This window comes from Plecotus auritus (assembly GCF_963455305.1).
Source record: "Plecotus auritus genome assembly, chromosome: 9".
In the NCBI taxonomy this organism is placed as follows: domain Eukaryota; kingdom Metazoa; phylum Chordata; class Mammalia; order Chiroptera; family Vespertilionidae; genus Plecotus; species Plecotus auritus.
The window spans coordinates 148,758,800-148,781,297 of NC_137783.1; the positions used below are offsets into that span (position 1 = coordinate 148,758,800).

Below are 22,498 nucleotides of genomic sequence, written 5' to 3' on the forward strand. Positions count from 1 at the left end.
GCTGCCCCCTCTCCCCTTCCAGGCCTGCCAAGCCCAGGGCCGATAAGGAGGAGGCAACACCCTGGACGTGCGGGACACCCAGAGGGGCAAGAAGGCCCGGCCCTGGCAGGTGGGCTTGCTGGAGACCCCAGAGAAAGCTCCAGGGGCTGCCTTCACCTTAGGACATCCCGTCACAGGAAGTCAGGTTTCAAAGAATTAAAAACAGAACCTTCAGACTCCGATGTTTCTATACACACAGGCTCACCTGCGTGCATCAAGCTCGCCAGCCACCCTGGAGCTGTGCTCTTGGAAATGAGGGTACCCCAGCCAACCTCAGGGAGAGGGTTCCCACGAGGGACCCCACAGGGGGGCTCGTACACTGTACAGTTGTTCTGCTATCAGGTGTGGCTTGGTGAGAGCCAGCCCCCCACCCCACTGGGGCTCCCGCAGCCCCAAGGAGCGTTTCAGCCACAAAAGTCACCCCACGAGTGCCTGCCCTTTAGAAAACAATCCAGCTCTTTTCTGGGAACCAGCAAGACCTTGGTTGGAAAATAGAGTGTTCCTGGTGGGGATGCTGAGGGGAGCTTGCACGGGGACCCCTGAGCACCCCATCTAGACAGAGTGCAGAAGACAGACTGCACTCGGACAGTGAAATGCCTACTAGCAACCTAGGAGGTGGGATGATGGGTGGAACTGCCGTTCTAGGTTTTTGTGTGGTTCCCAGATTATCCCCAGTAAACAAGGCGTGCCCTTTTCTAAACTGAAAGCAGTGTCACTAAAGAGAAAAATGGCAGGCTTGTAGGGGAGGAAGGGGAATTCTCTGTGGTGGAACAGCTACTTAGTCTAGGAATCCTGAGGTCCCAGAAGTGACCCCCAGCCAGCCAGGCCTCCTCCCGCCCCCACTCACCGGCGGGTACAGAGTGGCCTTGGTGCTGGAGGAGCTGCTGGACGAGGCCCCGGTGACGTGGTTCCGGTCGTAGAGGGGCACCCCGCCCCGGCCCCCCATCAGGCTCACGGAGCTCATCATGGACTTGCCGCATGAGATGCCTGCGGGGGGAGGGGACAGGGCAGGTCAGGCTGGGGTACCCCAGAGACACAGTGGGCCCTCCACAGCTCCTGCCGCCCATAAGACCCAGGTCCGGGTGAGTAAGCCTGTCCCACACAGGCCCTCTGCCCACCACCAGTGTGAGCCTCATCTGTAAAATGGGGAGACCCACAGACCTCCCCCAGGGGCCACTGTGGGCCTGCGGGAGCAAACTCAGAGGGCCTCAGCACAGGGTCGCCTGGCACAGAGAGGGCCCCGTTCTCTGGGGACTGCTGCAAGGGTGACCGAGCCGCTCCCTCGGGCCTCCCGGAGCTTTGGAGAAACCCCTGACCACCCCCTCCCCCAAGCAGAATCAGGCCTCATCTGCACACAGACGCCAGAGTCCCAGCAAGGCTGGCTCTTGGCAGGGGAACAGGACAGGAGGGAGGGACCCAAGGCTGGGCAGGCACTGAGGAAGCCCAAGGTGGCCCTGGAGATGACCTCAGTGACCCTCTCGGGGCTGAGCACTGACGGATCCCACCTTCTTGGCCACACCGCGATGTGAACCGTGTGCCTCAGCCTGGCAGTGCCACCTGGGAATCCACACCTGTGGCCTCTCAGGTCCCTGCGGCTGGTGGACTACACCTCACCGTGCCTTTAACTGTGCAGCCACAGCCCTAACTGCGCTCATGACAAAACTGCTTGTTATATATCCAGTGACTCCTTGGATTCTGGAGAGAAGCGAAGTGCCCTCCCCCCGCCCCCAAACACTCAAGACATGCTCCACAGGAACACTAAAAGCCCGGGCTGGGTATCTCAGCGGTCAGAGCGTTCTCCTGATACACCAAGATGGCCAGTTCAATCCCAGGTACGGGCACATATAAGAATCAACCAATGGATGCATAAATAAGTGGAACAGCAAACTCATGTTTCTCTCCCCCTCCTTCTCAAAAATGAAAAAAGGTCAGTAAAAATCATAAAAAATATATTGAAGGTCAAATCCAAAGAGCTTGCCCACACCTCCAAGGCCAAAGGACGTGGCATAGCTGTGCAGCCTCTGCATTGAGGACTCTGATCCAAGTAGCTCAGCAGGAAAGCCTGTGTGCTGTGATCGACTAGTGATGTCTGCCACAAGCATGCTATGGGGCATGGTAGCAGCATTCCTGGTCCACTCACCCATATCCTGCCCAGACCACTCTCCCCACCTCTGCCCAGGGCCCTGCACATCTCAGCTCCTTACCTGTGAAGGGACCATGTTGTGAGGCACCCGGGGCTATGAAATTGAGGGGCACGTGAGGGGTCCCACTGACGTACTCATGCGGGAAGGGCCCGTTGGCCCCTGTGTAGCGCTGACACACTACACGCTGGCAAACAAAGTAGACCCCGCCCATGACGAAGAGCGAGAGGATGATGCCGATGACGGGCCCGATGGCACTGCTGTGGGCCGGGCTTTCGTCCAAGGGCGGCTTGGTGATTTCTGCCAGAGGACAGACAGGAAGAGGGGGTCAACGTTAACTGCAAAGGAACAGGCTCCCCTGTGGGTAGATACCGTGGGCCCTGGAGGAACTGGTTCTGCCTGGGGCCAGCATTCACTGACAGAGGGCCGGAAGGAGGGGATGCTGGGGTGCTGGGGCCGGGGAGCCATGCTAACCTCAGTACCACCCACCCGCTGCCCCCTTGGCCTGCCTGGAGCACCCTCCTCCTCCTTCTCTCCTCCTCCATTTGGCTAAGCTCTATGTATATCCCAAGGGCCCCTTCACAGTGACTCCCCCACAGCAGCCTCATGCTCATCCCCCCTTGTCCGAGGTTCTCCGTGACGGCTGGAAGTACACAGTTGCTCCCATGAGTCACGAACTGGGCCAGGAGGCCCGTGGGGCTGGTTCCAGGACTGACCACCAGGCAGTAGGCATGGGACAGGCAGAAGGAGCCCAGTGTCTCCTAGCCCCGTGGTCGGCAAACTGCGGCTCTCGCGAGCCACACGCGGCTCTTTGGCCCCTTGAGTGTGGCTCTTCCACAAAATACCACGGCCTGGGCTAGTCTATTTTGAAGAGGTGGCGTTAGAAGAAGTTTAAAAAATGTGGCTCTCAAAAGAAATTTCAATCGTCGTACTGTTGACATGTGGCTCTGTTGACTGATGAGTTTGCCGACCGCTGCCCTAGCCCATCTAGCAGTGGACTTCACCTGTGCAGAGGGGCTGGGCTAACAGGTGTGCAGAGGCCCAGGGCCCTCACTAGCAGGGCTCACTAAGTCCCGCAGAAATCCCGTGACAGGGCCTGGGCTTAGGGGGCTCAGCCCAACCGGCAGGAGCTGGCTCGGGGCTGCCAAGGTGCATGCAGGGATCCTCTGGGCGTCCCGAGCTGGGGAGGCGCTCCTTCGGCTTCTGAGCCATGGGGGCCTGGGAACGCTGTCTTTGATTCAGACAGAACAGGAACTGGAGTCTGGGCTCTAGACTCAACATGGGCACAGCTCTGGCGTGGGTAGGCCTGCTGCCTGACCGATGCCACTGGCTGAGGTGCCTGGGCAGGAGCAGGACCGTTTACACTCAGGCCGAACCTGGCACCTGGGCATGCCTTCTCCCAAGGGGGCCTGCCCCTGTGCCTCTCCCAACGGAACACCCCTAGCTCACCGTCTCCCCTCCCCTCAGCTCAGATGCCCAGCCTCCTCCACTCCAGGAAAGCTTCCCTGCCTGCTAGCAAGGCCAAGGACTCCCGACCTCCTAGCCTCTTTGAACACTGCCCCCAGTCCACTTCTCCCTTCTGGACCCCAACTCTGAGGCAGAACCTCAACCCCAGGGGGACCCCGCCCTCCGTGGGAAGCCGGCTCACCACACATGAGCTCGTCGGAGCCGTCGATGCAGTCGGGGAAGGAGTCACACTGCTGCTTAATGAGGATGCACTGGCCACTGGCACAGCGGAACTGGTTGGGCAGGCAGAGGGCTGCGAGGAGGGAAGCTCGCACTCAGAGACGTCAGAGGGTGCGGTGTAGCTCCCTGCCCCGCCACCCAGGACCCAACGAAGATCTGGGTTCCAAATGTAGAGGGACAAACGGGACCTTTCTAGGACTGGGTAAGGGCGATGGCAAACCCGGCCTTCACACCTCCCCTCGATGACCTGGTCCCAAAGCTTCTGCAATGCTGGGGGTCAGGGCCGGCAGGGAAGAGATGGTACTGATCAGGCTCCTTCCACGGCCCCAACAGCACAGGGACTAACCCAATCCCTACCCCAAGGCTCTCCCAGGGTACAGGAGGTGAGCCAACTAGAGGATCGCCCACGAGAAGCCCTGGCTCCCTGGAGCGGGTGAGGGGAGGTGGGGAGGGACAGGTGATGTCTTGGCAGAGCTCAACTGTGAAGGCAAAGGCATCCACGCAAGTGACCAACGCAGCTCACAGCCTTTCAGTGGGGAGGAAGAGAGAGGCTGGGTACTGATTACTGCTTCCGCCTCCCTTCCTGCGCCCAAATGCTGATGGGGAAGGAGCTAGAGACCCACCAGGAAGGCAGTTGCCCAGGGGCTCAGCCATCGGACAGACATGCTATCCGAACTCCTACCTGCCCTGCCCAGATGCCCGAGAACCACTTGGGAGGCGTGGGAACAGAGGGTGGCGCCCGGAGCTTGCACCAGGGCTGGCTGTGAGTGTAGCATGCGTACCGGAAGAAACATGTACAATGGGAAGGGGCGGGGATAGTTCCTGATGGGGCTGCTGCCATCCTCACGATCGAGGCCAAACACAGTGCCGGGCGAGAGGATACAGCTGGGCTCGGTAAGTACTTAGTCACTGAGGGCCATCCGTCTCTATTGCAACTGCTCGATTTCGCTGTCCCAGCACGAGACCGAAACAAAAGAGCCTGCTGTGTCCCAACCAGAGTTTATTTACCAACACAGGTATGGTCGGGATTTAGCCTTCAGGCCAGTGTGCCAGTCCCTGGTCTACAGCCTCCACCAAATTCCCAAAGCTGGGAAGACTTCACCACGGCGACTTTACAGAAACATCTAGGGAAATGACGCTCATCACGAATAGGGACGGCAGGCTGTGACCAGACAGGATCTGCGTTATCTATGACAGGACCCTCGGCTACGGGGGAGGCAGTAAGAGCGGCCCTTTAAGAGCTCAGTGGCAGTCCTGGGGCCGTGATGTTAACAATATGTGACAGGAACCTCCAAGCAGGTCATTGGTAAAAGGAAAACTCACAGGGGAAACAGAGAGATGTTTCCCTGTCAAGGTCTAAAGGAAGATCCTACTGGTCACAGTGGACCTGGGATGTCAAAGCCCATCTCTTTGTAACTCCTGGTTCAATGGGTTGCCAGAAACTACTCAGAGGTAAGTGTTACCCCACACGCAGGTCAGAGGAGGCCAGCCCCGTCTTGTGGGTGGGATTTACCCAGGTGTAAACCATGAATGTCCAGCTACTGGACGTGTCTTGGTTTCTGTGAAACTGTTGACGAACGAAGGAAGGCGGGATTGACTCTTACACTCCGCCTTCGAGTCAAACTGCTTGGCAGGACAGGATGGGGGCAAATGGCAAGGGTGTCCACATTTGGCCTAAAAAGTAACTTCTTTCCCTCCCAAGCTGAGGAGGACCTGGTGATTTCTCTCCTGGCAAAGGTTTTACAGAGACACCACCCTTGTGGCCAGAGACCTAGGAGAGGGTAGGACAAGTGGCTTCAGGGGAATAGCACGGCTCCAGAAAGGAGGGGGACAGGGCAGAGTCTGGGTAGGGCCAAACTAGGGAGAGGCCGGATGTGGGGAGAGGGGGGGTAGGAGCAGGGCCTTGGTGGACGGGGATTGGGTAGGGACCGGCGGGGGCGGGGCCTCACCATCACAGTCTGCCTCATCTGAGCGGTCCTGACAGTCAGCCTCACCGTCACAGCGCAGTCTCAGGTCCACGCACTGGCCCCGCGCGCAGGGAAACTGGGCCGCGGAGCACACGGGGCAGCCCTCCTCATCGCTCTGGTCGTCACACTCTGGGAAGCCGTCGCAGCGCCAGGCCGCGGGGATGCAGTCAATGTCCCCCGTTGCACAGGTGAACTGGTCCGGGGAGCACGTGGGAGGCTCTGGGGGGCGGGGGGGACAGAAGCACCATCACACCGTCACACGCAGCCCCACCCAGTGCAATCGGTCTCCATTGCGGGTGTGTCCGGCCCCAGCCCCCGTGTAGAAGACGACGGGGGTGATAAATGTGAGCTAAAAGACATGAACTTTCTTTGTGTGTTTTTTCCATTGTGGAGGGAAACAGGGCTGGGATGCAGGCAGGCAGAGAGGAGGGGGCACCAGCAGAGAGACAGGAGAGCTGTGCTCAGCCCAGGGCCGCCCCCTTTCCCAGGGCTCCCGTCCCTCCTCTCCTTTGTGTGGAAAATCGCAGAAAACTGAGGCCAGGAAGTTGGCCAGAATTTCATTTTAATGTTTAACAACAGTCCTCGATGCCCTTGAAACCTAAGGGGAAAAGTATTCATTTCACCCAGAAACAACGCATGTGAGCCTTTGGTCATTTGGTGCCCGTGTGCCTCCCGCGTAGCGGCCAGGTTCTCACCAACCTGAGCAGGCCTGAGGCAGGGGAGGGGACGTGAGCAAACCCAAAAAGAAGCCTGGCTGTCCCCCCTGGGCCCACCCACACAGAACACGGAACACGCCAGGGGCAGCAGGAGCCTGGGTGCAAATGGCGTCTGAAAGGAGCCAGTGGTGATGTCTGCCAGCTGAGCCACCAACAAAGACCACGCACAGGAGGTGGGATCCAAGGGACCCGACAGCAGCAGGTGACACATTCTTCTCAAGCTCACGTGAAACATTTGTCAAGACAGACACATGCTGAACCATGAAACACATCTGAACTAAACTAAAAGGATAGAAATCATACAATGTCTGCTCTGAGACGACAGTGGGATTAAACTAGAAATCAGTAGCGGAAAGAGAGCTGGAAAATCCCCAATTATTAGGAGATTACACACACTTCTAAATAACACATAAATCAGAGATGAAGCCATAGAAAAAATATAAAAATTTAACTAACTGAAAATGAAAATGCAAATTATGAAGATTTGTGGCTGCAGCAAAAGCAATGCTTAGAGGGAAACTTATGACCCTGAATGCATATATTAGAAAAGAGAGGATGACAAAGAGACAGTCTGCTTTGGAGACTGAATGCCACAGAGGCTATCTACACTAATAAAAGAAAAATATGCAAACTGACCATACCTCCGCAACACCCACCAGCCAATCAGGCGTGAATATGCAAATTAACTCAACAAAGATGACGGTTAATTTGCATAGGCAGGTGCGGAGCGGCCAGGCAGGGTGGGATGCCTGCTATGAAGGGAAGGGCGGCAGGAGCGGAGGGAGCTACAGAAGCAGTGCTCCGGCTCCGGCCAGAACCAAGGCCTGGGTCCCGGGTGCCAGAGGAGAACCGGTGCCAGCAGCCAGGGGAAGGAAGGCCTATTGCACGAATCTTTGTGCAACGGGCCTCTAGTGATTTTAATAAAAGAATGCAGGGCAGCAACCAGTGGGTAGAGAACTAGGTCCCAACAGAAAGTACTGAGGTCATATCTACCACCACAGGTCAGCAGGTTCTGCAGGAGCACGAGGTGGACTGGGCATGAGCACCGTGGTGTCCCGTCACCCTTGGCAATGCAGATGTGGGAGCAGCCGCCGTTGTCCCGGGCACATGGGTGGGCCGCTGCAAAGACAAAAAGGGAGGAGGTCAAGTTCTGCCTCCCACCTCAGGACTGCAGTCCAGAGGGTGGAGGGGATGAGGGCCAGGCGAGAACTCAGAACTGGCACTCTCGTTGGCCAGGCCCCTACAGATCCTCCCACTTAATTCCCAGTAGGTTAGGTTGCTTCCGGAGTCTGCGTCTAGTGACATTGCATTTTGCAGATGAAGAAACGTAGGCCAAAAGCAGTTACCAAACTTACCCAACATCACACCCCAGCACATCTTCCCCAGCTCCCACTGTGCCTACAACTGTCACGCTACTCTGCCCACCTGTCTGTCTCTCATGGTGTAGTGGTGGCCCCCAAAAAGGTATGTCCACCTCCTAATACCTGGAACCTGTGAATAGGACCTTATTTGGAAAAACAATCTTTGCAAATATAATCAAGTTAAGAATCTGGAGTTGAGGTTATTCTGAATTATCTAGGTAGACCTGAGTCTAACGATAAGTGTCCTTATAAGAGACGACAGAGGGATGAAGAGACAGACACCAGGGAGAAGGCTGTGTGATGGCAGAAGCAGAGATTAGAGCGATGTGGCCACAAGGAATGCCTGAAGCCACCAGAAACTAGAAGGGGCAGAGAACCATCCCTGGGTCTGGAGAGGAAGCTGACCCCACAGACACCCTGATCCCAAACTTCTGGCCTCCAGAACTATGGGAGGCCACCTGTCTGATGCATTAAGTCACCCGGTTTGTGGTGATTTATTACAGGGACTGCAGGATACAAATACGCAGGGGAGCTAAGGTAGCAGGTGCTGACTCTCTGGGGAGCGCGCATATTTCAATTCAACTAAAAATGCATCCACACCTGACCCAGAGGAAGAAGCCTGCGGGGAGCGGGGGGCGGGGTTTGACCTCCCTCAGGTGAGAAGAAATGGCAGCCCCAGCAGTCAACACACAAGTGACAGATGCACTGTGTCAGAGGTCACACCCCGGCTCCGCTCTGAGGCTCCGAGGCTCCGAGGCTCCGAGGCTCTGGGGCTCCGAGCAGGGAGTCAAGACCTCACTCAGACCCAGACTTTGTACTTCACACTTAACTCTAATGAACGTGGTTGCCAACTTGGAGGTGAGCAACAGACAAGCCCAGGAGCTACATCAGGAGCTCTGGCCTCAAATCCAAGCCCCACTGTGTTCACTAGCCAATTGACAAGGGGGAGATAACACCCTTTCTGAGCCCTCTTTCCTTAGATGCACAGAAGCACTATTGTGAAATACAGGTAAGGTAATGACACAGTGAGCACAGGGCCTGGGAGGCAGGACAGTCACCACATGGCTGCGAGGGTCCAAGGGTAGAAGCTCATCCACAAGAGGGACACCTGAGCTGAGTGACAGTGAAGAATTAGTAGGAGTTATTCAAATGGAGAAGGAAAGGTGACCAGACAGAGGGACTCCAGGGAGCAGGCACTTGGCCAGTGGGAGGATGAGGGCTGGGGTAAGGCTGGTGAGCCGGGCATCCCCCAGGGCCTTGAAGGCAAGCACCTTGAAGGCGGCCAGACCCTGGGCATCACAGGACAGAGAAAGCGGTAGCCCTGCTCAGCCCGCTGTCAGCCCAGGTGTATTGACTGAATGAAGAGCGAGAAGACAGAGACACAGGTAGACACCTACACACACGCACCCTACACTGTCCTATCTGGAGCGGATAGAGGAACAAGAGGTCCTGGGGTAGACAGCAAGCTGTGGCAGGCAGAATCCTACATGCTCCCCAATTTCCCACCCTAACCCCCAACACAGGGGATGCGATGAGCTAGCGCGCCCATGCGTTTGCAGATGTAACTAAGGCTACTAGTCAGCTTACTTGAGCCAATCGCAAGGGAGACTAATAGCTGGGCCGAATCTAACCACAGGCCCTTGAAAAGCAGAGCGGACTCTCCCGCTGGAGGAAGTAGGAGATGCGGATCTGTCGCTGAGAGGCAGGGAGCCAGCCTGAGGGCCTGAGGGAGGCCTCCAGGAGCCAAGCGGGAGAACAAGGCCTCAGCACCACCGCTCCGCACAGCGGCCCAACCTCCTCTCTCCCCAAGGGGGCCGGTATGGGGTCACTGTGCTGTGAGCCCAGGCCCACCCTTCCCTGGGTACCCCCCCACACACACCGCTGCCCACCCCCCACATACAGAACTCCTCCAGGCTGATGTCCTCCACGGCGTGGATGCCGGTCAGGTGGGCAACACGGCCCTGGACTCGTGTCCTCTTGTCGCCAGTGGTCTTCTCCACGCGCTCGATCATCTGCTGCTGGCGGTCAATCCAGTAGAGATGCCTGCCCAGCACTGTCAGGCCCACAGGCTGCACGATGTTGGCATCCTCCAGGGTCAGGCGGTTGGCCCCTGCAAATGGGACAATCACCCCTGAGTGGCGGCTGACCTCAACAGTGCAACCCACACTTGGCTCGGGAGGATGAGGGAGGGCTGCCAGGGAGCCTGTAGGATTCCACACTGGGGCGGGAGCTGGGACAGATCTGAGACTAGCCCTGGACAGCCCCTGCTCCCACCTGCGACCGTCTTGGGATCAGGGACACAGAACCTCTCCCCTCCATCCCACCCCATCTTATGGAAGAAAAGGCCCTCAACGCATTGACTCCCACTCCTCTCCAGCCCATGGGCCTCCTGGTCCAAGGCAGCCCACCTGTGACGTGGGCACTGGTCAGAGGCCAGTCGGACTCCTGCCCCACCCCGCACTGTGGGAGCCAGGGCAACTTGCTCGCCCTCTCTGGGCCTCATCTTCGGCCTCGGCCCCGCAGGGATCGTGAAACTCTTGGTGGAACTCCATGAGGCGAACGTGAAGCCCCAGCACTGTGCCCGCTCACACCAGGTCCCTGACAACCACGCCACTACCACTGTTACTGATGGCACGGGAGGCCGGGCGTCCCAGGGAAGGTCAGACCCGTGGCTGCCAAGGGACCCGATTCCGAGGACACCCGCCCAGGGCATGTACCTGACAGGTCACAGCTTTCGATGCGCTTCAGGTCCGCGTCCACCCAGAAGAGCTTGCCCAGCGTGTTGTCCACCACGAGGGCCACGGGGCGGATGAGGCCCGTGGTGAAGAGGACCTCACGCTCGGTGCCATCCAGGGCCGCGCGCTCGATCTTGGCTGTTCGGTCCTGCATGTTGGTGAAGTACAGGTACCTGTGGGAGGAGGGGGGCGGGGGGAGACAGCTGCCATCTCCTCAGTCAGGATGCAGTTTGCAAAGCACCAGTCAGTCAGCTTCCTGTCATGTGGGTTAGGTCCCCCTCCCACCCTGGTTTTTCCCGTTGGGACCCTCAAAGTCTATCAACATGTCCCAGGTGCCTCCACCCGTCAGAGAACCTGCGGGCCCACAGGGACCTTCATGGAGGGAAACAGCTCTCAGGAGCTGAAGCTGTGCCAGGAACAGCCAGCTTGTGAGGTAGTGAGTTCCCTGTGGTGGGACACATGCAAGTGAGTAGCCAGCCACCACCTGAGACGCTATGGAAGGGATTTTCGTATGGGGTTCGAGCTTGATGGGGATGGTACAAAATCTATGAATGAGAGCTTACATCCTTCCTGCGTCTCTCAGCAAAGCCTGCACCTCCCCACACGTGCTTCCTGGGAAGGCCACCCCTGGGTGTCTGCTTTCCTGCTGAGGCCAGGAACGAGCTAGCGTTCCATGTCCTGCTCTGGCTGCCGTGGCAGGAATCCTGACTCATCAGAATGTGGGGGATGGAAAACCCCTCCCAGCCCCAGCGGGGTGCAGCCCCCCATATCATAGTGTCCGCCTGCCCCTTTGGCCTCGCACCCTCGCTCGGCATTGACGGCGATGGCCCTCGGTTTGTCCCGGTCCCCTCGGAGCACCACGCCCATGGCGTCCCCACTCAGCCTGTGGGCGTTGATGGTGTTGGTGGCCTCGCACGTCCAAAACAGCGTCCGGCTGTAGATATCGATGCTGAGGTCATGGGGCTGCCTGTCTGGGCTTTGGTTTGGGCTCGGAGCGGTCAGGATGAAGGGCTGTAAACAGTGAGAAAGGAACGCCGGCTAAAGGCAGGGCCGGAGGGCCGAGGCCTCGGTGTCTGAGTTCAGGCTCCAGCCCTCTCCAATCAGCTCTTACCCACACGCGAACTGGAGAGTGAAAGTGACGCCCACAGCAGCCTCGGGAAGAGCTCTCGCCCATTCACCCAGATTCCAGGCCCACCCACTCGAGTTCAGCCACCCGACCTGCGCTGTCACTCTCCTGGTCCTGTTCCTGTGTGCACCGAAGGGCCGCCTGACGGCTGACTCCAGGGTCACAGGCCCCTTCCAAGACATCACTCTGCTTTCCTGTTTTCTTAGACTCCTCCTTTGGGTTAAGACCATCACCTCCTGCTGTTTTTTAAGCTGAGGGTGCCAGAACAAAGTGTAGAGAACGGAAGTGAACCTCGCAAAACCCTCTCCTCTAAGGGAGAGGCCAGGGGTTCAAGGCCAAGTTGGGGGGGGGGGGGGGCCTTGAACCTTAGCAGGGCCAGGTGGGGGCCAGGTGAGAGTGTTGTGGGAGCCTAAAGCCAGACTTGGGACACCAGTCATCAGAAAAGCCAGCTAAGAACCACACAGTGTGGAAACAATTGGCTGCCCACATCCCTCCCCAGGAGACAAATTTTAATGGCTGGCCAGTTTTATAAAACCTGAACCTCAATCCTATATAATAAAAGCCTAATATGCTAAGTGTTCGACCGTTCAACCAGTCACTATGATGTGCACTGACCACCAGGGGGCAGATGCTCCAACTGGTAGATTAGCTTGCTACTGGGGTCCACCGATGGATCAGAACTGGGCCAGACAGGCCGGACATGCCCTGAAGCCAACCTCTTGCAGTCCCTCCCCGGCCGGCCAATCTCCCACGGTCCCTCCCTGGCCTCTAAAATATTTCTTCTAATTAATTTCCTTTCAATGTGCACAAATCCGTGCACCGGGTCTCTAGTTTTAACATAAGTAACAATACTTTGGCTAATGCAACATGTCTAACTAGAATCTTATTCAACACCATGGTAACACCCCCTCCTCACCAGTACAAACACCACCTCATAAAGTTCATGGCCACACTGTTCACCCAAAGTGGGAGGGACCAGTGTCCACTGACGGATGATGAAGAAACGAAACATAGTCCCTCCCACAATGGAATATTACAAAGCCTTAAAGAGGAGGGAAATTGTAACACATGCTACAGCACAGGTAAACCCTGAACACGTTATGCTCAGTGAAATAAGCCAGACACAAAGAGACACATGCTTTCCTAAGTGTATGATGCCACTTACATGAAGTACTTAGAACAAATTCACAGGCAGAGAGTAGGACGGTCGGTGCCAGAGGCTGGCGGGAGGGGATGGGGAATTCAGTGTGTCATGGGGGCAGCGTTTCAGTTGGAGAACACGAACAGTTGTGGAGATGACGGTGGCCACGGCCACATAGCCACATGAACATACTTAGTGTCACTGAACCGTACACTTAAAAACTATTAAAATGGTTCTGTTATGAGTTATTTACCACAGTAAAAAAAATTTTTAAATGAATAGGTAAGAAAAGTTAACCAAGTAGATAATAATTTAAACATCATCTGTGGAGGGTTTGTGGGGTGCCCTAAGAAAGAATCAAAGCCCTGACCAGTTTGGATCAGTGGATAGAGAGGCGGCCTGCGGACTGAAGGGTCCCAGGTTCGATTCCGGTCAAGGGCATGTACCTTGGTTGCGGGCACATCCTCAGTAGGGGGTGTGCAGGAGGCAGCTGATGGATGTTTCTCTCTCATTGATGTTTCTAACTCTCTCTTTCTCTCTGTAAAAAAATCAATAAAATATTTTTTAAAAAAGAATCAAAGCCAGCCGTAGCTGGTTGCTCAGTGGTTAGAGCATCCACCTGCACACCAAAGGATTGTAGGTTCGATTCACAGTCAAGGACATGTACCTGGGTTGCAGGTTCGATGCCCGGCCCCAGTTGGGGTGCATGTGGAAGGCAACAAATTAATGTGTCTCTCTCACATCGATGTTTCTCTCTCTCTCTCTCTCTCTCCCCCCCCCCTCCCCCACCTCCCCTTCCACTCCATCTAAAAGTCAATGGAAAGAATATCCTTGGGTGAAGATTAACAAACAAACAGACAAACAAAAAAGACTCAAAGCCAGAGCCACCAGAGAGGGGGAGGCTCAGCAAGAGACAAGGAGGGAACCATGTTTCCAAATTCAGTGAAAACCCAGAAGCTGCTCCTAAGAGGAATTTTTCTTCAAAGTCTTTCCATGCTTTTGCCCAGATTTCTAAAGGAATGCCTGGATGCGACCCTCAGGCAATTTGCACCTGGTAACAGCAGGGAAGCCACAGCCATCAATTAACACCTCCCCGTCCATGAGAAGGACGCCCAGGGATGCGGCACCTGCTCTGAGCAGGATGAAAGAAATCCATTCCCACCAGGCTCAGCGCCAGAGACGAGGCACAAACCTCAAAGGTGCCCTGCTAACTTCGCGTCGTTGCTGGAAGAAGTATTTTGTTGAAAGTTATGCCCAACCCACCCAGACAGCAATAGCATCCAGTTCAGGGGAGAGAACAGCAAAATCTACTTTACAGACACAAAAATCTCCACGGACGAGCAGGCCACGCCACTGTTACCACGGTCTCAGAGTTCCCCGCGGTGACACAGGCCCCCGCACGGACCACAGGACTGAGAAGGGGCCGCTCAGTTCTGCGGCTTTTGTAAAAGGGTCTTTGGGACGAGCCGAACACACACATGGCGGCCACAGTTCCCTGCCACACGGAGACACTGGGTGAGGCCCGGGGCTGCAGTGAGCGTGTCCTTTCTGGACCGGGTCACATACCTCACACCGTCAGTCCTGCCAGGACACGCATTTTGAAAATGCGAATGTGTTCCCACACAGGGATGCCCTGGGGGCCATTTGAGCAGAACGTGGATTTCACATTTGCTCTCGGGCACTCTCACCCGTGAGAAGCACCGGGTGGATGCACCCAGCACGGGGCCGAGTAGGACAACACGCCCCCTCTGTCTCCCTGCGAACCCCACATCCACACTCACTCCACCGACTCACAAAAACCCCCAGGCTGCGACCCTCCAACGCCCAAATCCTCAGCCAACGTCAGGCCTCCGTTGTGGCACTTCTGTCCTGAGCCATTTAAGCCTGCACGACACTCCTGTATGGAGCTCGTGTCTTTTTTAGCGTGTCAGTGACGGAGTTTTGAGTAATGTGCCCCAGCCGCCTTTCCCCATGGCCCTGAGGTTTCTGTTGTGTGATTTTTGCAAAGCGTGGTGATTTTCAGAACACACAGACTGCGTTATGGCAGAACTGACTACACGATCCCTATGAAATAAGAACAACCCCAGGGTAAGCAATACCAACCACCCTGTACGAAACCACTGTGGCAAGAAGAAATATCCCATTGACACTCCCCTCCCCCAGTGATTTCAAAAACTATAAAATCCAGTTTCTACACATAATCAGTCTCAGAGTTTCACACCCAATAATGGCAGAATCGGAGCTCAAATAATTGTTTACCCAAAACTGCTTGGTGGACACCCCCACTGCTGAGAAAAGTGGGGGCGGAGCCCAGAGATTCCCAGGGTGAGCTCTTCCTGGAAGTGCCCTCAGGCCTCTGACAGGTACACTTGCCTGGGTCCCATCATCCCGGGCTCGCTTGATGTTCTGGCGTCCATCCACCCAGTAAATGAACTTGTCCAGTGGGTCGTAGTCGATGGCCTTGACGTTCCTCAGCCCGTGCAGCGGCAGGATGAGGTCCGGGCTGTGCTGGTCGTCCGGGATCATCCGGCTGATGGCATTTTTCTGGCTGAACAGCAAGAAGGTGCTGGGCGCTAGGGTGAGACAAACAGAGGGGGGGCTGCAGGTCAGCATCCGGGAGCCGCAGGGAGGGCGGCGCCGCTCGCTGTTACGGAGAGCGGACCTGCGTGTGGAGCCCCCAGGGGACATGGGACCAGGCCAGAAGGACAGAAACCTGCTTCCTGGGGTGGACCACAGGGAACTTTACCCTCCGTGTTACATGTCTCGGTTTCAGTTTTTATGCGTGCACATCATTTTAAAAATAGGTATCAATTCATCTTTAAGTGATCAAGACTCAAGATGGCAGGAAGGAAGGCAGTGAGTAACAAGGGCCCATTGCAAGTGTCCGTCAAGCTCGGGTGACACGCCTCCACGTGCCCAGGGAACTGCTGAAGAGCATATGGAGTGAACAGCGACACCAGGAGGGCAGGCTGCCTGGGGGTGTCAGTGAGCAAAGCTAGCTGCCCAGCTGCAGGAACTGCATCGCTCGGAATGTGCAGGAGGCCACCGGCTGCAGCCGCTGTCAGACAGCACAGTCCTCTGCCCAGGTCTGCCGGCCACAGACGTCCCCTCTGGGTGGTGGGTTACCTGCACCTCTGCTTCAAGGTTATGGCTCCCAGGGGGGCAGGGACAACCGGCCCAAAGGGAGCCCAGGAGTGGGGGTCCCAGGCTGTGGCCCAGGCCCAGCACGCACCAGCTCAGGGCCCTCATCTACACGAGGGGATGAGGAAAGCCAGCCCTCCTGGTGCCAAGGGCTGTATGACCTCAGGCCAGGCCCAGGCAACAGAGCTCTGCACGCTGCCCCGTACTGCACACGGCTCCGATGCTATGGGGGAAAAGCCCGCCAGCAGGGCCACCCGCTCTCCCTCGGCCTGGGAAAGTCGCCCTCAGGTTCCCTGAAACTCACTTTTTTATCATTGACACGAGAACTTTTAAAAAGGCCTGCATAATTCAGAGCGTCCGTGTGAGGATTACACTTGTGAACGTGAGGCCACGTGGCAAGGGGTCAAGAGCAGGGACTCTGGAGCCAACCTGCCTGCATTCAAACCGGGCTCAGACCGTACCAGCTGAGTGGCCCTGCACAGGTTACTAAGCATCTCTGCGTCGGGTTCCTTGCCTGTGAGTGAGACGAGGACAGGGACACTTCCCACCCTGCAGGTTTGAGGGTTAAACAAGAGCCACAGGAAGGACTCAGAACAGGGCCTGCCTCCCTGAGTGCGTGCTCTCTCCCAGGGACCACGATTCCCCATGGGATGTGCCAGCTCGGGCCTTGGCCCACCTACTGTGTCTTTAATTTTTTTTTAATATATTTTATTGATTTTTTACAGAGAGGAAGAGAGAGGGATAGAATTAGAAACATCGATAAACTGCCTCCTGCATACCCCCCACTGGGGATGTGCCCGCAACCAAGGTACATGCCCTTGACCGGAATCAAACCCGGGACCCTTCAGTCTGCAGGCCGACGCTCTATCCACCAAGCCAAACCGGCTAGGGCCCAGCTACTCTGTCTTGATGAAGCAACAGGTCCCCCACCCAGCCCAGGCCTCCAGGTAACGTTGTGCAGTTCGTGCACCAAGGCACCCTTTCCCTCCCTGCCCCAGAGCCAGCCTGGCCTACCACGGGGTGCACTGCGGGGGAAGCGAGCACTCACGGCTGCAGTTGCGGCTGCTGGGGTCCAGGGTGTAGTGGGAGGCACAGCTGCAGCGGTGGCCGCCGGGGATGGCCAGGCACAGCTGCCCGCACTGCCCGTTGCTGTGCACGCAGTCATTGAGGCCATCCTGGCGGGAGGAGTGGAACACCAGGATGTCCATGACAAAGTCCAGGTGGCCCTGGATGAGGGTGCGGTTCCGGCCGCTGGTCTTGTCGGCCCGCTCGATGCTGTGCAGGTTCCAGTCTGTCCAGTAGATGTAATCGCTGTACTGGGTCAGGCCAAAGGGGTGTGGGAGGTCGTCGGCAATCACGATCCGCTCCTGACCTGCATGGGACACACGGGCAGGGCGTCAGCAGCAGCACAGCACGCCCACAGCACAGGGCGCCCTGCAGCCGGCAGCCTGCGCTGGGGCCGGGAAGTTCGACCACTTTGGAAAACGAACAGGACTGACTGACATGGGATATGCAACACCCTGGAACCGGGCAACTCCTCTCCCGTTCACAGGGGAAACGCACGCAGTGTGCGCCTGCACCGTACGGACAGGAGTGCGGGTGGCAGCCACTGGCTGTGAGAGCCATGGGCTGGAAACAAGCCAAACGCTCATCGATAGCAGAATGGAGGAAAGGTGGTGGGATCTTCACATAATCTATTTATATAAATATGTATAAAAGCCTAAGTGACCATTCAACCAGCAGCTTGACATGCACTGACCACCAGGGGGCAGACGCTCCAACCGGTAGGTTAGGATGCTGCTGGGGCCCCGTCGGCCCTGAATCTGGTTCACCCACACCAGATTCCCTTTCAATGTGCACGAATCCGTGCACCGGGCCACTAGGGTAACAATGAAAAAGAATAAGAAGGACATGGGGGCAAATCTCACAGTCATTGGATTGAGGGAGCACATGGTGTGACATTGACAGAAAGTTCTAGAACAGCAAAACTAGGAGACAGAAGTCAGGGCAGCAGTCTCCCCACACGCCAGCAGCGGCGGGCTCACGAAACAAAGCCTGCAGTAACCAACAACAGCACAGCTGGAAGCTGAGCACGTTTACGTGCACCTACTGTGCGCCCAGCACTGGCTGTGTCGGGGACACAATGGTGAACATGCCAGCCCGGAGCCGGGTGGGGCAGGGCGCAATGGAAGGGGTGCCAATAGGGCTGCGCCCAGGGGAGGGAAAGAACAAGTCCAGGGTCCAGGTGACTCTTCGACCCGGGATGTGATTCTCCAGGTCTGCTCTTGTCCAACTGTGTGCCATGTGAATGCTTCTTCGTGTGTGTTCTATTCCACAGCCAAGGTTAATGACATGAGAACGTGCTGATCACAGACGGGGGCAAGAGAAAGCAGACTGGAAATTATATATGGCATGATTGGAGGCGATGTTTTAAAAATCATTTTAAAAAGTAGAAATGAAGATTTTTAACAACTAAGACTATTACTTAGAAATCAATGACAAATTTTGAAACTGGGAAGAAATATGTCACCATGAATACTGGTTATCACTGAGTGGTGAAATTACGGATAATTATAATTTTTCTTCATATTTTTCTGTATTTTCAGAAGTTTTCCAAGTTGGTTGTTTTATCATTAGGAGAAAAAAACTCTATGAAATAAAGAAGCTCCCTGATGCCTCCATCAAACTCTCTCTCTCTCTCTCTCTTTCTCTCTCTCTCTCTCTCCAGGGCCCTGGCAAGGAGCAGACAGTTTCCCAACATCATAACTAAACATTCGGAGGACTCCTTCTGTGTGCCAGGCACAGCGAGAGTGCTTTTTCCCGTATTATCTCATTTCATTCTCATGGCAGCAGCTCTATGGGGAAGGAGCTATCAGTATAGGAGCCGAGGTTAAGTAACTTGGCTGACATCACACAGTTAGCATGTGGCAGAGCCAGGACTTCACCGGGCAGCGGAGGCCCCACGTTCATGCTCACATCCAGCCCTACCCTCGTCAGGCGTCATTGCCCATTCCCACTCGCCCGGCGCCTCGCCCATGAAGTGCTCAGTAAACATGTGTCATTCAATGGAAAACGCGCTATGGCACAGTGACAGCCGGGCCCAACACACCAGGCCACCCTCGATGCGCAGGGTCGTGTGAGTGTCCAGGGCTTTTGCTGCTGTCCGTCCGAGTGTGTCTTCACTTCGGGGTAGTGAGCTTAATTATTTCTGGCAACCACAGCTATGCTGTGACTGGTTTCTCATCTGGCACCAGCTTCCTGTAATTCACGGCAAGGGCTCGGGTGGTGGGCTCAGCTGGCGAGCTCAAAGACATTCAAAGCTGGCCATTAGCCCCGTAAACCAGGACGGTCAGCATGCAGTGTGGGTGTGGCCCCCACCCCCCAAGCCAAAGCCAGAACACTGGGGTCCTAGCTCTGCTCACAGCTGTAACTAGCCATTCGGCCTACCTATGCCTCAGTTCCCTCATCTGTAACATGGGCACAACCACGCCCACCCCGGTGACAGCAGCAGAGATGAGGGAGGAAGCCAGATTCTTTCTGCTGCACAGCGCAGCCCATGACCCCGCAGAGCTGACAGGACCACGCCCCTCCACCAGGACAGAGCCCAGAGTTACGAGTTCTGGGTTCAAATCCTGCCCCTACCGCTGGGTGACTTGGAATGATGTGTTTTTTTACCTAATCCCAGGGTGTTGGGTGTGGCTTGTGAGTGGTCCCAGAACAAGACCTAGCACGTAGTAGGTACTCAGGGTAAAGACCTAGTGTGTGGCCCTGGCATCTGAGCGGCACTCTGTGACCCAAGGCAAGCCCTGTGACCTCCCTGGGCCCGTTTCCCTATCAGTGAAAGCCTCTGCCACGTGGTGCTGTGTCAAATCAGGGTGCTGGCCCAGGGCTTAGCCGGAGCCAGAAACTGTGGTCACAGGGCCTCTGTCGACATGCCCATGGCCCAGTGTGGAAAGGGACAGCTCTCAAGAGGGGAAGTTGGATGAGCACTCGGGGCGTGCCCATACCTCCTGGGGGGCCCGGGGACATCAAGGCCAGAGGGCACAGTGCAGGGGGGCTGTGAGGTGACCGATGCTCCAGCCAAGGACACCCATCCCCGCAGGACCCCCCGGCCCTCACCCAGCATGTTGGATGACTCGATCATGTTGGTGTCCAGGTCAGTCCAGTAGAGACGCTGGTCCGCGTAGTCGATGGTGAGGTCATTGGCCCGGCCCACCTTGTCCACCAGCGTCATGCAGTTGGTCCCGTCCATGAAGGCCCGCACAATCCTTGGCTTGCCGCCCCACTCAGTCCAGTAGATGTAGCTGGAAGACACGGGAGCAAGGCAGGTCAGTCTCAGATGCGTCCACACCCTCAGCTAGGTGGGGAACACGGCCGCCACCGTCTCCTAAGCATGGTCCTCCCGTCCCAGAGAAAGCCACTTCCACAACATCCCTCCAGGAAGCAGGGAAGAGGCCAGACCCCTGAGCCCCCACCACCCACCATCCCTCCAGGGGCCGTCACCGTGCCACCTCCTGCCGCCTGAGTGCCCGCAGCCACTCACCTGCAGGGGAAGCGTGACCACCCCATTTACAGGCACAAACAGGAGCACAGACGAGGTGGCGTGTAACAGGACCACCAGGCCGGGGTGCCTTTGTCAAGGACAAATGCTAACGAACCCGGACGGGATGCTGGGTGACGGGAGCCAGGGCGAACTCGGGCCAAGCAGGATGGAAGAGAGCAGGACGCAGGTCCCGAGGCGGCAGGCGCGGCAGGGCCAGGATGCACACAGCTCTGCCGCCTCCCGACAGCTCCACGAAGAGAAACCCCCGTCCTCCTCCCAGAACCAGGCACGTGGGACTTGCCCTTTCGCTAAAACCTGGACCGCTCTGTTCTGCCATCCCTAATGGGCACGTGGCAGGCCGGGTTTGGGGTGCTCCCTACGCATGGGGGCTGCCTTATGGGACCAGCACTGTGCCAGCTGCTCAGCACAGGAATCTTGGTGAGAGGGAGACGCCCCCTCCACCACACCCCAGCCCAATGCCCCGGGGCAGAGCCCAGGCCTCCCACACAAAGCATGGTGTTAACCCCCGGCTAAGTGGAATCCGAGGGGCTCAAAGCCAGCTCCGAGAAGGCAGAGCCTGGTGACCCGGGGGCGAGGGGAAGAACAGCACTTCCTGGCCCGGCCCTGCTCTGACTGGCTGTGTGGCCTTGGGTAAGGCACTCAGCTTCTCTGAGCCTGTTTCCACCTCTGTAAAATCAGGAACAAAAACACGCCCCCCGCCACAGGCCTCCTGGACGCTGCAGTGAGAAAAGCTACATGAAAGCGCCCAGTGCAGTGCCTGGTACAGTGGCTGCCACTCCTCCCTCGGCTCTGGGCCTCAGTTTCCCCGTGAAACAAACCACATGACCTCCGAAGGGGCAGCCAGCCCTGGCCACCTCAACGCAGGCGGCAGCCAGCGCTGCTCCAATCAGAGAGCCAGCTGGGCAGCCACGCCTCAGCCTCAGGTCGTCCCCATGCTGGCTGACACAGAGGTGGGAGGGGGACAGGGACACAAGTGCCCGACAAAGACGGTCCTCACCCCTTGGTGGGGTCCAGGGCCAGCGACCGCGGGTTGTCCAAGTCCCTCCACACGAGGACCTGCCGGAACTGCCCGTCCAGCCGGGCCACTTCGATCCTGTTGGTCCCGGTGTCCGCCCAGTAGAGGTTCTTGCCCATCCAGTCGACGGCCATGCCTTCCGGGTAGTCGAGGCCAAACTCGATCACGTGCTCCACTGAGCTCCCGTTCAGGAAGGCGCGGCTGATGGTCTGGGGGGGCGGGGGCAGAGGCCACGGTTAGGAACCAGCGTTCGGGCAGACATTTAACTATGAGCTGTTCTACCACCTGACCAGATCACCAACATGCAAGAGTTTCAAAATAAACTTGTCAACTATAAACATTTTAGAAAAAATATTTAGCTATTCTTATATGTAATATTAGAGGCCCGGTGCACCAATTCATGCATGGGTGGGGTCCAGTCAGTCCGCCCCCATTGGGGCCGATCGGGGCCAGGCCGGCCAGGGACAGGGACCACAGGTGGTTGGGTGGGGCCAGTTGGCCACCACAGTGTGCGTCATAGCGACCAGTCGTTCCGGTCGTTCCATCATTCTGGTCGCTTGGCTTTTATATATATTGATGTGTTTTACAACCATATGTTTTATATACTTATAAAACAAAGCAAATTATAAGTAAATTACATATTATACATATCTCTATGTATATATGTATCATGAACCTTAAAAACAGCTGTGTCCTTCCACTCAGTAATCCTCCTGAAATTGTACCCAAAGGAATGAACAAAAATACAAAAGATGGGGAGCTACTGGAAATACTGAAGGGGCTTTGCACGCGAGACCTTCGCCGCTGTGGTTGCTGAGAGCTGGGAGAAGCGGAAGCAACCAGAAAACACATACAATAAAGGAATG

At 56.6% G+C, this 22,498-nt stretch overlaps 1 protein-coding gene across 2 annotated transcripts in view; it reads right to left on the bottom strand.

Annotated features, from left to right (window-relative positions):
• The window catches only part of LRP5 (LDL receptor related protein 5), a 78,684-nt gene that overhangs the window by 4,087 nt on the left and 52,099 nt on the right, over positions 1-22,498 (bottom strand). The window contains exons 10-21 of one of the 2 annotated variants that reach the window (XM_080642733.1): positions 21,615-21,841; positions 20,173-20,357; positions 17,102-17,425; positions 15,286-15,485; positions 11,448-11,656; positions 10,628-10,818; positions 9,811-10,020; positions 7,543-7,668; positions 5,861-6,052; positions 3,829-3,939; positions 2,244-2,480; positions 887-1,026 (exon numbers count right to left, since the gene is read on the bottom strand). In XM_080642733.1, the coding sequence (XP_080498859.1) occupies positions 887-1,026; positions 2,244-2,480; positions 3,829-3,939; positions 5,861-6,052; positions 7,543-7,668; positions 9,811-10,020; positions 10,628-10,818; positions 11,448-11,656; positions 15,286-15,485; positions 17,102-17,425; positions 20,173-20,357; positions 21,615-21,841 (2,352 nt within the window). Of the gene's footprint in view, positions 1-886; positions 1,027-2,243; positions 2,481-3,828; positions 3,940-5,815; positions 6,053-7,542; positions 7,669-9,810; positions 10,021-10,627; positions 10,819-11,447; positions 11,657-15,285; positions 15,486-17,101; positions 17,426-20,172; positions 20,358-21,614; positions 21,842-22,498 lie in introns of both variants that reach the window. The other variant, XM_080642732.1, reaches the window with a different exon arrangement.